Here is a 13,519-nt window from a genome sequence, read left to right on the forward strand (position 1 = left end):
ATCCTTTAGAAATAGAAATATTTTGGAGTATTAGACTTGTTTGGGGCTGTTTGAACAAGTTATCAAGTATTTCTATCAAAGGGTGTTATTCTTTGCTTTCAGTTTTTTATTGCCCACTTTATCCTATATTGTGTGATTTTTCTTCACGTCATTTTACTTTTTTATGCAGGGTCAGAGTATTATTCCAATGCTTACTGGAGAGGTAATTCCTGTCATGGAACTGCTCTCATCTATGAAATCCCACAGTGTCCCTGAAGAAATAGATGTAAGTTCTCACTTGTAACGTTAAATAGGATATTACTATGATGTGTATTAGTAATATTCTAATTTTAGTAATATACATTTTTTTGTCATATATACTGTTCATATGAATTATTAGCCACTTTAACAAACACACTTAAAATCCCGAATTTTATGGCCAGAGGCTTTTTGGTCGGTAATGGTAATATGATAAAATTAAATTCATGAAGTTAATTTCTCCACTTTTGCATTTCCTAAGCGGGAGAATTTCAGACCTTAGAGAATCAGTCAGTATTTAATGCAGTACTTTTTGTAACAAAGCAGTGTGCGAATCACTGGCAGTTAATGGAAGTTCACTCACCTTCACTAATCTGATTTCCTTAATCATTCATTTGTTGAGGACATTAGAAATTACACACTATGCATGTATAGAGAAATCTTTAGGAAACTATTTTTGTTGCTCCCTGACTTGGTAATTAAGATGTGTCTCCTGATTGTGACAGCTCAGAAGAGGAAATTGTTCTTGTAAACATTGTTGCTTAAGCTGTCTGACCAGCTTTCACATCATTTGTTCTGCAAGTTTATAGTGATGCACGCAGATTGTTTTATGGGGATTTGTGATGCTCAGAAATGAGGGCAGTGTGTTATATTGAGCCTAGACTTCAGAAAACTTGTCTATTAAAAGTGTTATTTCAGCGTTTTGTTACAGCCAGAATAAATTTTTTTTTTTTTGGTTCATTTTAGATAGCTGATACAGTTCTCAATGATGATGATATTGGTGACAGTTGTCATGAAGGCTTTCTTCTCAAGTAAGAATTTTGTTTCTTTTTGTAAAAGCTGGGTGAAGCAGATGCACATCTTACGCTCACCTGTGACAAAATTGGGAAGGAAGAAAATAATAACAGAATGCCTAGCTTCATTATTCTAGGGTCAAAAATGCATATTTGAACTATTGCTTAGTTTTGTGTTACTTCTTTACTTATCACATGCCTATGATATATTTGATGTTACTGTATTTAATATTTAAAGAAGTTGAATTTCCGTAGTACTCAGGCAAGAATTCTTGGACCCTTGTTTGGTTCCGGTTTCTTGTTTTTCTTCTCATTAGAGCTGAAACTAAGAATCCTTTCGAATTAAGTTGCATTGTGGATAGACTTATTTCGGCCTAGAAAAGAAAATTATTCATATTTGTACCGATCCTTTCCATTTTACAACAGATTTCAGTGCTTAAAAGTGTGAGCTCTAAAACCAGACTTCCTGGCTTACTGCTGTGTAACCCTGGGCAAGCCACCTGAACTCTGTTCTTCCATTACCTCATTTATAAAATGGGAATATTAGTAGTACCTACTTCATAGGATTGTTGTAAGCCTTGAGTGAGATAAATCATATTAAGCATTTAAAACAGTGCATGGCACATATAAGCACATAATAATAGCTAATAGCTTACATTTTCTATTTATATTTCTTCTAAGAAAACGATAATAACAATAATAATAGCCAGTATTTATTGAGTGCCTATGTGCTAAGTCCCTTAACTGAGTACTGCGTCTACATGTATAATCTCATCTCCTACTTGAGTGTTTCTTTACAATTACAGATTATCACAAAATTTTATTTTAAAAAATAAGGAGTGAAAGGATAAAGTATTTGCTCTTATGTCTACAGTCTTCTCCTTTAGGTTCATGATGGAGTCTTAGAGGTGTGAGTTTGTTTAATCTCCAGGCCTTACATGGCTTGAATCAGGAGCTCTTTAGTCCTGATTCTGATCAGTGTCAGCCATTCATGTTATTTTTAATCCCATTTGACTTTAAATTAACCACTTAACCTCTCTACACCTCAGTTTCTTCCACGATAAAATGGTAATATTTTACTAACTGCATTGTTTTAAGGTTCAAATAGAATCTGTGAGAGGCATGTGGTGGAAAATGCAAAGTACTATAGAAATAAAAGATGACATTATAATCAGAGTTTTGGTGTTCATCATGTAAAGCTATTCAGAGTTATTTGAAGCTCACTTTATTTTTTTTTTTTTAGTTTGTGAAATTGTTTTACAGTCAGTGTTTTTAATCTTTTTTTTTTTTTTTTTTTTTTTCAATTTATAGTGCCATCAGCTCCCACTTGCAGACGTGTGGCTGTTCTGTTGTAGTAGGTAGCAGTGCGGAGAAAGTAAATAAGGTAATTTATTTTATAAACCAGCAAACGATCTGACTTTTTAAAACTGCTAACATATTATGGATTGTAATTTAAAGGTTAGGTTGCCATCAAGATGATCTAATAGTATAAGGAGGCAATATAATCTGACCAAATTACTGTGACACCCTGTGGCAAAAATGAGTTTAAAGTAAACTGTTTGAATAGGAAGTCATTTATCAGTTTCATTGTGGTAATTCATAAATACTTGTCTCAGTACTGTATAAATGGTTTTGAGAATATTTTAAGGTCAGATGTTTTTAAAAATATTTGTCTTCTATTTCCTAATGTTATCTTTAATAAATGTGAAGATAGCCATGTACTTTTGGTACTAATTACAAAGAAATGGTATCTGATCATTCATCTTGATTTCACTATCTTGCTTTTCCCCCTAAATCTATTCCTTTTAGGGACCTATTGCTATTAAGTGATCGATGGAGGTTATATCTTATTCAGTAACATTTGTGACCATTTGTTTTAGTGCTATATGAGTTAATAAATAATTAATGAACAGTTACCTTTCCAAGCATTAGGTAATAAACTAAGGAATTTTGTACTTTTCTTCACTGATGATTAATTAGAGACAGAAAAGTGCACATATCTATCAATTTAAGCAAACCTAATTTTTCTAAGTTTTACACAGGAAATATATTAGGAATGATTATTTGCTTGACAAATATATTTATAATTTTTTTCTGTAATATAATAAGCTACCCTGTATAATTACTTGACCCTTGATTTACCAAAATTATATTTCTGGTACAACCATTTATGACAGTTTAGCTTACCTCTGTTATTATATTGCATCTAGTGACTTATTATTATTTCTGTTACCCAAGGAAGGTAGCTTTCAATTTGTGTCCTCCAAAGCCTTCAGGTTCCACAGGGCCTTCCCAGTTGCTTCTTGGAGGGAGAAAGCCTCTATGGTTGGGGCTCTGTTTTTCAAACATTTTTCTCATCCCACATCCTCTTCTAGCTTAATAACTTCTCTTTTATCTTTTCTCTTTTTAATTTAAGAAAAGGTTGCCATCACTAGTTTGAAAACCACTGTTCTAATATAAAAACTCTGAATATAGTCTGAATTCCAAGGTAGTTAGATGGCTTTTTATTTTTCCTAATAGAACTATGATCAAATCCTGTTAGAATGACAGGTTTCTAATCCCCAACCAATGGCTTGCTTGTTTTAAATTAAATTTGAAAGAATTAATTCTCATTCTGTTGAAGGAGTTAGGCACTTAGATATTCATTGTAATGGGATTTTACATATAGAACTATTAACAGAAGCCATAATTCTCCTTGATTTAACTGCATTTAGTTTTCTCGTCCAAACGGTTTACTTGTTTGAAATACACTTGTTGCTGGGTGGAGATACAATCAATAATTATATTAGGTCATTATTTCCTAATATAAGATTAGGAATAAGGGTTCCATGGTCAAGTAAGTTTGAAAAAGTCTGCATATTGTTTCAGTCACCTGGAGAGTCACAATATGTATTCAAATGTTAAAGGTTTTGAGATACCATACAATAAATTTACTAACATTTCCCAAACTTACTTGACCACAGAATACCTATTTTAAGCAACAAGTGTGATATCCCATAGACTATTCCAGGTGACTGTGGAATACTTATTTCTCAGAATAGATTTTATTGACAATAACAATTGAAATTTCTATTCAGATCTCTTTCATAAGCAAACCAGTGACCTTTTTACTTCATATTTTAATGCTAAAATATTTTCACTTACAGATAGTAAGAACATTATGCCTTTTTCTGACTCCAGCAGAGAGAAAATGCTCCAGATTATGTGAAGCAGAATCATCATTTAAATACGAGTCAGGGCTCTTTGTACAAGGCCTACTAAAGGTATAGTTTCCATTTATCACGGGTGAACCCAATTTTTTGTTTTGTTTTGTTTTGTTTTTGCGGTACGCGGGCCTCTCACTGTTGTGGCCTCTCCCGTTGCGGAGCAACAGTCTCCGGACGCGCAGGCTCAGCGGCCATGGCTCACGGGCCCAGCCGCTCCGCGGCATGTGGGATCTTCCCGGACCGGGGCACGAACCCGTGTCCCCTGCATCGGCAGGCGAACTCTCAACCACTGCGCCACCAGGGAAGCCCGAACCCAATTTTTTTAAATCATTTTTGAGAATCTTTATACATATATTTTGAACATTAGCATTTAATGTGTCTCATGTTTATATGCCAAGGAGCTGACTTCCTTTACACAGGTCTGAACATGGAGTATATGGCATATGAATTTATAGTTAGTATCTGTGAAACATCACAGAATAGCTTTCTTTGTGTTTCTCTCTGGTTTCCTGTAGCTGCCTGTCTGGCCTCAGGATTTTTTTTTTTTAATATGTGCTTGAATCAGGTTCCGTAACTAAATGGGAACATTTCATTTTTTACTGAACGGATTTGAATTTTTGTGTTACCATTTTATGTTTAAAGTACCATATTCATTTATTGAAAAAAATGTTAAGCTGCTTCCTATCTTGAAACAGTGTACAGGACTCAAGCAATTCCTGGATGTATGTAGGGGTGTGTGTGTGTATACACACACATATATACAAAAGAAAAAATTATATTTTTCCTTTATTTACTTGAGTCTGCTCTTCAAGGAGCAAAACAGATAAATTAGCAATTATTTTCAATAATTATGGGGAATTGTTCTTCACTTTATTGAATCTGTTATTGATGTTTCAATTATAGTCAAAGGTGCGAAGAAGTAGATTTCCTAATGGCTATGTGAGTCTCTCAGAGTGAATGCTTTCTTGAGGATATAGGCATAGTAAAATGAAAGAAAAAAATCCTAAAAATTGTTGCAAATAAAAATTATTTTCAGCTTTTACATTTTCAATAATGTGCGTGCTCTGAGCCGAGAATAATAGTGTTGTTTAAATACAGAAACTACTTAAAGGGAACTCATTTTTGATTTGAATTGTACAAATCTGAAAATTAGAACTTCTCCTATCAAAGGCATAATAAGGTACTTAGTACTTTTATTTCCTCAGCATCATCTCATTTATTGTATAATTTTATCCCTAAAAGGGACCTATACCAAATGCATAGTGGAAAACTTGAAACTATAATTTAATGAAAAAATATTTGTTAAGAGTTTTCCACGCAAGTTTAAATTGTATAGCTTCCCAGAGAATACTTTGACATTATAACAATAGGTACTTGTTATATGGCAGCTGGCTACCCAAGTGACTATACCTGGAAAGAAGTACATTTTTTACTTACTGTAAAAATACATATTCATTGAGACTTAACAGAATATATGGATAATCAAGAAGAATGTAAAAAGTCACTTGTAATCTCATAATCCAATGAATAACCCCTGTTAATATTTGGCATATATCTTTCTGGTCTTTTTTTCTTCTGTTAGTGTTTTTTTCATATCTTCCCCTCCCCCCCAAAAAATTAGATTATACTCCGCATGTTTTAACTTCCTTTTTCACACTGTATTGTGAACATCTTTCAATAGGAACACATAAACATTGGCAACTTAATTTTTAGCAGCTAAACAATAAAACATTTTTATTTATTTAATCACTTCTCTTTTGGATACTTAGGTTGTTTCTGGCGTTTTACTATCTAACCCAGTGCTGTAACACACACATCACTGGAATTTGGCACACAATCATGATTCATTGTCCAGGATAAATTTCTAGAGCTGTATTTGCTAAGTTAAAGCCAGTTGTTTTTTTTTTAATTAAAAGATAGCTCTTCGTACCTTTTGGCGTAAAAGACAGTAAATTTTCTTTTTCTGAGGTTTTATCTTATTCCTTCATCTGGTACATAGCCCTCTGCCTTTTCATCTTGTCTGTCTTTCTGTGAATGTGGTTTTTGTTCCACAGGCTGCAGGACTGTAGTTCTTCTTGCTTCTGCTGTGTACCCTCTGGTGTATGAGGCTATCTAAGAGGCTTGATGGGAAGGACTGGTGGTGGGTAGAGCTGACTGTTGCTCTGGTGGGCAGAACTCAGTAAAACTTTAATCCACCGGACTGCTGAGGGGCTGGGTTCCCTCCCTGTTGGTTGTTTGGCCTGAGGCAACCCAACACTGGAGCCTACCTGGGCTCTTTGGTGGGGCTAATGGCAGACTGTGGGAGGGCTCACGCCAAGGAGTACTTCCCAGAACTTCTGTTCCCAGTGTCCTTGTCCCCACGGTGAGCCACAGCCACCCCCCACCTCTGCAGGAGACCCTCCAACACTAACAGGTAGGTCCGGTTCAGTCTCCCCTGGGGTCACTGCTCCTTACCCCTCGGTCCTGATGTGCACACTACTTTGTGGGTGCCCTCCAAGAGTGCAGTCTCTGTTTTCCCCAGTTCTGTCAAAGTCCTGCAATCAAATCCCAGTAGGCTTCAAAGTCTGATTCTCTAGGAATTCCTCCTCCCGTTGCCAGACCCCCAGGTTGGGAAGCCTGACGTGGGGCTCAGAACCTTCACTCCAGTGGGTGGACTTCTGTGGTCTAAGTGTTCTCCGGTCTGTGAGTCACCCACCCAGCAGTTACGGGATTTGATTTTACTGTGATTGCGTCCCTCCTACTGTTACATTGTGGCTTCTCCTTTGTCTTTGGATGTGGGTATCCTTTTTGATGAGTTCCAGTGTCTTCCTGTCGATGATTGTCCAGCAGTTAGTTGTGATTCCGGTGTTCTCGCAAGAGGGAGTGAGAGCACATCCTTCTACTCCGCCATCTTGGTTCCTCTCTCAGTAAATTTTCTTTTCGTTTATAACAGGATTCAACTGGAAGCTTTGTGCTTCCCTTCCGGCAAGTCATGTACGCGCCCTATCCCACCACACACATAGATGTGGACGTCAACACCGTCAAGCAGATGCCACCCTGTCACGAACATATTTATAATCAGCGTAGATACATGAGATCAGAGCTGGCAGCATTCTGGAGAGCCACTTCAGAAGAAGACATGGCTCAGGATACCATCATCTACACGGACGAAAGCTTCACTCCTGATTTGTATGTCGTGCCTTGCTTTTTGATATTGTCATTAAGCAATATTAGGAAACTGTATCTTTTATGAGTAGAAAGAAAACAAACAATTTGTTGCTTAAAAGGAAAGAAACATTACTAGGAGAATTATCCTGGAAGAAGTATTTGGTTAATCAAGCGTTTTTTCTTAAATGTCAGCTTTTCTTAATATAATTGTGTTTCCCATAAGATAGGTTAGATTAGTCCTTAAAAATAAGTATTTAAGTATTTATTTAACAAATGTATATTGAGCCCCTAGGCGCAGTACTTGGTGCTAAGGTTAATAGTGGCCAGCCAGACAGCCCCAGCTCCTTACATTGCTTATAGACTAGTGTGTAAGAGTCATAAAAGGCTGATTAACTGAACCTTATTAACTAAAGAGGTAATTCTAAGTCTGTTTCTCCTTGATATATAAATATAAAATATGGCAAAACTGTCAAAATATATTAATAGAGCATTCTTTTACTTTGCATTTTATATTGTGTTATTCATTTCTTACCATAAAGTCTGATCAGTAAATTAACAAGAAAAAAAGTAATGATAATATGTTGAATGTGGACTCAACTAGAAAAAAAAAAGATGATAAATCTGAATTATAAAACACTTAAATGTTGTTCTGAAATCAGGAAAAGAAATTGTAGTATACTATCATGGTTCTCTTTAATCAGTTTAAAATGCCTGGCACATAGAATGTGCTCAATAAATGTTAACTAGTATAATCCAGGTTTGAGTGTATAAGGCAGCAGTAAAATTGGAGCAAGCAACCCTGTCCTGTGTCTTGAAGAAAACTTTTGAGCTGAGGCAACAGACATGTGAAGCACCAATAGTCAGACAGAAGGTGTTGCCCAAAAGCATAGTAAGGAAACACCATGTCCAAGGAATCCCCAGCCTCGTGTGTCTCTAGGTGCAGAAAGATGGCTTCATTAGGACCCAGCTTTTCCCAGCTCTCTGGTGTTCTTGTTGAGTCCTTTGAAAGATGTAGGGGAATTGGTTTAGAAAACAAAACAATAAGAATTTCAGGTCCCGAAGTTTTCACATATAGGTAATTTTGGCACACGTGTCAAAATTCTCAAAATTAATCTGATCCTTCAAGCATTTCTTCTTTCCTAAAGTGTTTGGGGTTTTTTTTTTTCTATTTTTTGGTGGGCTCCTGGAGAGCGCTTTTGGGGGAATTTTTTAACACTTTGCTTCACCTAATTCACATATGACCAATACAAGCAATTTATGAAACAGATATATTCAGAACACTAGACTTAAATAGCTGAATTCTCTCTCCAAAGCCAGAGAAAGGTTGTTGTCAGTGCCCACACTGGCCACCAGTTGGACAGCCAGTAATTGTGAAATGCTGATTTTTCCCCCTTCTGAGTTTCCTTCTTCTGTAGTAGGGAACACCCATCTGCTAAAACTAGGAAATTTTAGGTACTTTCCTATTACCTCTGCACACACACCTCCCTCCCTGCTACTCCTGTCAGTTATATGATGATCCCTGCTATTTTCAGTCTTTCTTTTCAGTTAAAAATTACTTACCTTAGTAAATGTTATATTACCCTCTGACTTGAGTATAACCTAGCATCCCAGTAAATTCCTTAGGGAAGTAGAAGGCAAGGAAAGGGAAGGAAGAAGAGAAAAGATCAAAGAGGGTTGGGAAAGGGACAGTCTTTTTTAAGAACCTACTATATCCTAGGTTGTGTGGTAGATAAACATTATCTCCACTGTGAATTACAACTTAACTTCTTACTCTGCTCATTGCCAGTGTAGCTAACATTTTCTTAGGTAGCTGGTTCATGTTACTTGCCAGATGATGGGCTTGTGGATACAAACCCAGTGATCAAGACGTTGCAGATAACCATCTGTGTGTGTTCCTTAATCCCACCTGAATGTTTCCCAGCATTCGTCCTCTTACCTTTTTTTCTTCCTAAACTGCTTATTAGAAGTTATTAGTATGTGAAGTTAACCTTTTGTTTTGGTTTTTGGTGGTAGTGGTATGTGTTTATTTTTGTTGCTGTTCTATATTTTTGAGATGGCAGGAATTGGTAATTATATTTATTAATTGCCTAAGGCAATTGGTATTTTTTTATAATGTGTATGATAGATACATACATACCCTTCCTGGGACCGCTTATACTATTTAAGAGAAAATAATTACTTTGTGGCCTGACAAACTCCAGTAATAGACAAATGTATCCTTGAGTTAAAATGAGTATGTATTTTATATTTTCAAATATATATATCTAATTCTTATAAATATGTTTATAATCCCACTTCTAAGAATTTAATTTATTGGCTGGTGTGAGAGGTTGTGGAAATCATTTCAACATTTGTCCTGTTTTCTTCATAGGAATATTTTTCAAGATGTCTTACACAGAGACACTCTAGTAAAAGCCTTCCTGGATCAGGTAAATGTTAAACCTGAGATTGTCAGAGTGAATGGTATGACATGTTTTCTTTTTCAATATATCCCACACTGCCTATAATATAATTTAGAATTAAGTCCTTTTGTAGAGTCTCTGATCTTTCTAAAGTGTCAAAATTATTTTTCTTCTGAATTGTTAGAGGGGAGTAGCCTGTATATTAACAATTAAAGATGCAGCATCCCCCAGTTCAAATAATAAATGTTTTAATTCTAAGCACTAACTTATAACCCAAGGGTGTTTTCTTTTGGTAAGGGGGATATTGTACAAATGTTTATTTGCCTTAATTGAGCAAAAAATGTCTTTAAAACTTATTTACATGATAGCATCTTTATTGTCTCATTCCTTTGAAAAAAATCTAGATTTTGAAGAAAATTTTAGATTATATGGGTCTTATTTCTTAAGGTAACAGAGATTTGTCATAATTATCTTTCTGGGGATCAGGCCAAGAAATAGTGTCATAGATGTAGCTTTGAAATAACATAATCGTTAGGTTGACTAGGAATTTTGGATCCAGGTCTGTGGTCTGTGACATATTGCAAAGTTCAAGGATAATTCCAAGTCATGTAATTCCATGCTTCCCAAGCAGAAATAAAATCCTTCTACCACTACACATGTACCCCCACCCCCCCAGAATAGAAAAATATGAATATCTCAAAACCATAGTCTAGGACTTTCCTGGTGGCGCAGTGGTAAAGAATTCGCCTGCCAACACAGGGGACATGGGTTCGAGCCCTGGTCCAGGAAGATCCCACATGCCGTGGAGCAACTAAGCCCGTGCGCCACAACTACTGAGCCTGCACTCTAGAGCCCGCGAGCCGCAACTACTGAATCCCGCGCACCTAGAGCCCATGCTCCGCAACAAAGACAAGCCACCACGATGAGAAGCCCGAGCACCGCAACGAAGAGTACCCCCCGCTCACCGCAACTAGAGAAAGCCCGCGCACAGCAACAAAGACCCAACACAGCCAAAAATAAATAAATAAATAAATAAATTTTAAAAACCCCATAGTCTAAGCATGGCTCACCTCTGGTAGCTCCAATTTTATTTGAAGATGTGGGCAGAGAAAACTTAACACAGCTAGAAGTAACTTATATCATGATTTTTAATAATAAATAAAATGAACACGAATATAGTCTAAGGCAGAAGGAAAAATTTGAGTCAATTCTTAAACAGAACTGTTAGATCACTCCTAGACCCGTACCTCCACCTCCTCCTGTGTGTCAGGGCACATCTGTGGAAGTGGTTAGCTGCTCTAACGTGAGTTATCTGCCAGGCACTGTCAGCGCTGAGACAGAAACATGCTGTGTATAAGTAGAACGGGGCAAATTATTTATAAAAACGCTTCATTATCCTGCAGGTCTTTCATTTGAAACCCGGTCTATCTCTCAGGAGTACTTTCCTTGCACAGTTTCTGCTCGTCCTTCACAGAAAAGCCTTGACACTAATAAAATATATAGAAGATGATACGTAAGTCAGACTCCTAAATGGAAGAAAAACCTTCATACGTTGCTTTTGTTTTGTTCCCTTTGGACATTTTCTGTATTATAATTTCTTTTTTATTATTATTTGTAGGCAGAAGGGGAAAAAGCCCTTTAAATCGCTTCGGAACCTGAAGATAGACCTTGATTTAACAGCAGAGGGCGATCTTAACATAATAATGGCTCTAGCTGAGAAAATTAAACCAGGCCTCCATTCCTTTATCTTTGGAAGACCTTTCTATACTAGTGTCCAAGAACGAGATGTTCTAATGACTTTTTAAATGTGTAACTTGTTAATATTGCGTCCCGATCATAATTGCTGGTAAAGTAGCTCCGTGGTATTGGGAGACATGGTTCCCTCGGGTTATGCCCTAGAGTCCTGCTCAGCAAATGATAGTTACACTGCAGTTGTCACAGAAAGCCTGTAAGGGGATGTTAGGTGCAGTTACAATAAATGCACCTTTTCCTAGATGTGCTCTCTTGGGAGACAGACGTATGTTTACAATTATAATAAATATTATTGCTATCTTTTAAAGATATAGGATATAAACTTGACCACAGCTACTGTTTTTTGAAACTTATGATTCATGGTTTACAAATATCCAAGTGAAATCTGAGTTAGCTTTCACAGATATAATACTAGTTGACTTTCCATCTCTTGGTGTTCCTTGGTTTGGGGGATTACTGTAATACTTCTACAATCAGCTAAAAATTAGAGCGTTCAAATCATTTCAGTTCCACAAAAGGAAGTTAGCTTGAACATAGGTTAAGTTTTAGAAGGAAAATATTGATCAAGCAGATGTTTTATTGAAATCAATTGTTCGATCCTACTTTGCAGACTTAGTCCTTGGGATTCAGCCTGTGTAGAAACGTCAGGCAGTATGTATAGTCCCGATTATGGTGAACCACAATCAGGGTGTTTTTCTGTTTGTTTGTTGAGCTCTGTCACAGAAAATGTAGAGAATTGGATTTTATGTTTCAGTAGTTATTGCCAAGTTTTTCAGTTAATTTTCATTATTTTTGAGCCAAATTGAAATGTATACCTCCTGTGCCTTTTGTTTTTCTTGGAAAATATAATCTCTTGGAAGAAGTTCAGATTTCACTAGTCTCTCATTTTTATCTTGTTTTCCTCTTGTATAGTCTTCCTTTGATTTAGCAGTCATTATAACTCTGAGATTATTAAATGCAATAGAGAAATACTAACTAGTAAGATTTTTTTTCAGGAACAAGAATAGTATCTTCTTCCTTAAATTTCTGCCCATGTTTTTGAAGTTGTTGCCACGTCTCTTTGCCTGCATCGTAGGAGGACTAGCAGGAGAAACGTTACTGACATGCTATTTTACTAGGTGCTACTTTGGCAGAACTAAGTGGTCAATTTCTTTTGTTTCCTTAATGTGCTTGGACCATTTTGCTAGCTATAAAATAACCAATTAACATAATTCTGTGCTAGAACAGTATTGACAAAATAGTATACACAAGCATAAAATATATTTTTATTTAAAACTGTGGAAGTAACTTAAAGAGAAAAAGTATTTATAAGAAAGGGATAAAAGTGATAGAGCCCCTCTGCCCTCGCCCACCAAATTTAACCCAAACCAACATAGGTCCTAATAGCCTTTCACATCACTAATAAAGGTGTAGACATCTCGATTTTTAGACACATACTCAACTAGATTGACAGATGCTCTGGCTCAGTCATGAAAAAATGTACAGATTCCACCTTGTTGAACGCTGTATTCAGTGCTATTTACATGATAGATTATTTAAGTGCTAATTATTTTCTTTTGCTGATTTATTGTACCATTGTATGGGATGCAAGTTGTACAGTGAAATAAGTTATTAAAGCATGTGTGCACATTGTTATATATCTTTTCTCCTAGATGGAGAATTTTGAATAAAAGATCTTTGAAATTTTGTGTCTTTCAGTTATTTACTTGGAAAAGCAGTGCTATGATATTGAAAGACTGATTGGCTTCCTGCTCTGCTGACAGTCATGTTGTATCTAAACAATTTTTTAAATTGATTTTCTCTTTTGAAAGAAAATATATTTAAAGGTTCTGTGTGATGCTGGAATTATATGTGGTTTGATTGTTTTGTTTTTTATTTTTTTGTCTGCTTAACTCCCAGGACTGCATTTTGACTTTTTAATTTCTATATTAATATATCAGATATAAGATAATACTTGTGTAAATTCTTTTTTTAAATTATT

At 35.9% G+C, this 13,519-nt stretch overlaps 1 protein-coding gene across 6 annotated transcripts in view; it reads left to right on the plus strand.

Moving 5' to 3' along the window:
• C9orf72 (C9orf72-SMCR8 complex subunit) overlaps window positions 1-13,519 on the plus strand; it is a 42,427-nt gene that overhangs the window by 9,810 nt on the left and 19,098 nt on the right. For 4 of the 6 annotated variants that reach the window (XR_004526985.2, XR_004526986.2, XR_012332475.1 and 1 more), the window contains exons 4-9: window positions 170-265; window positions 985-1,049; window positions 2,343-2,415; window positions 4,178-4,294; window positions 7,170-7,405; window positions 9,756-9,813. Coding sequence is in view for 3 of the 6 variants with exons in the window: in XM_033858006.2 (XP_033713897.1) it covers window positions 170-265; window positions 985-1,049; window positions 2,343-2,415; window positions 4,178-4,294; window positions 7,170-7,405; window positions 9,756-9,813 (645 nt within the window). In the remaining 3 variants the exon portion in view is untranslated. Of the gene's footprint in view, window positions 1-169; window positions 266-984; window positions 1,050-2,342; window positions 2,416-4,177; window positions 4,295-7,169; window positions 7,406-9,755; window positions 9,814-11,189; window positions 11,300-11,404; window positions 13,225-13,519 lie in introns of those variants that run through there. The other 2 variants (XM_004318999.4, XM_073806061.1) reach the window with 2 other exon arrangements.

Source organism: Tursiops truncatus, chromosome 6 (genome assembly GCF_011762595.2).
Source record: "Tursiops truncatus isolate mTurTru1 chromosome 6, mTurTru1.mat.Y, whole genome shotgun sequence".
Classification (NCBI taxonomy): domain Eukaryota; kingdom Metazoa; phylum Chordata; class Mammalia; order Artiodactyla; family Delphinidae; genus Tursiops; species Tursiops truncatus.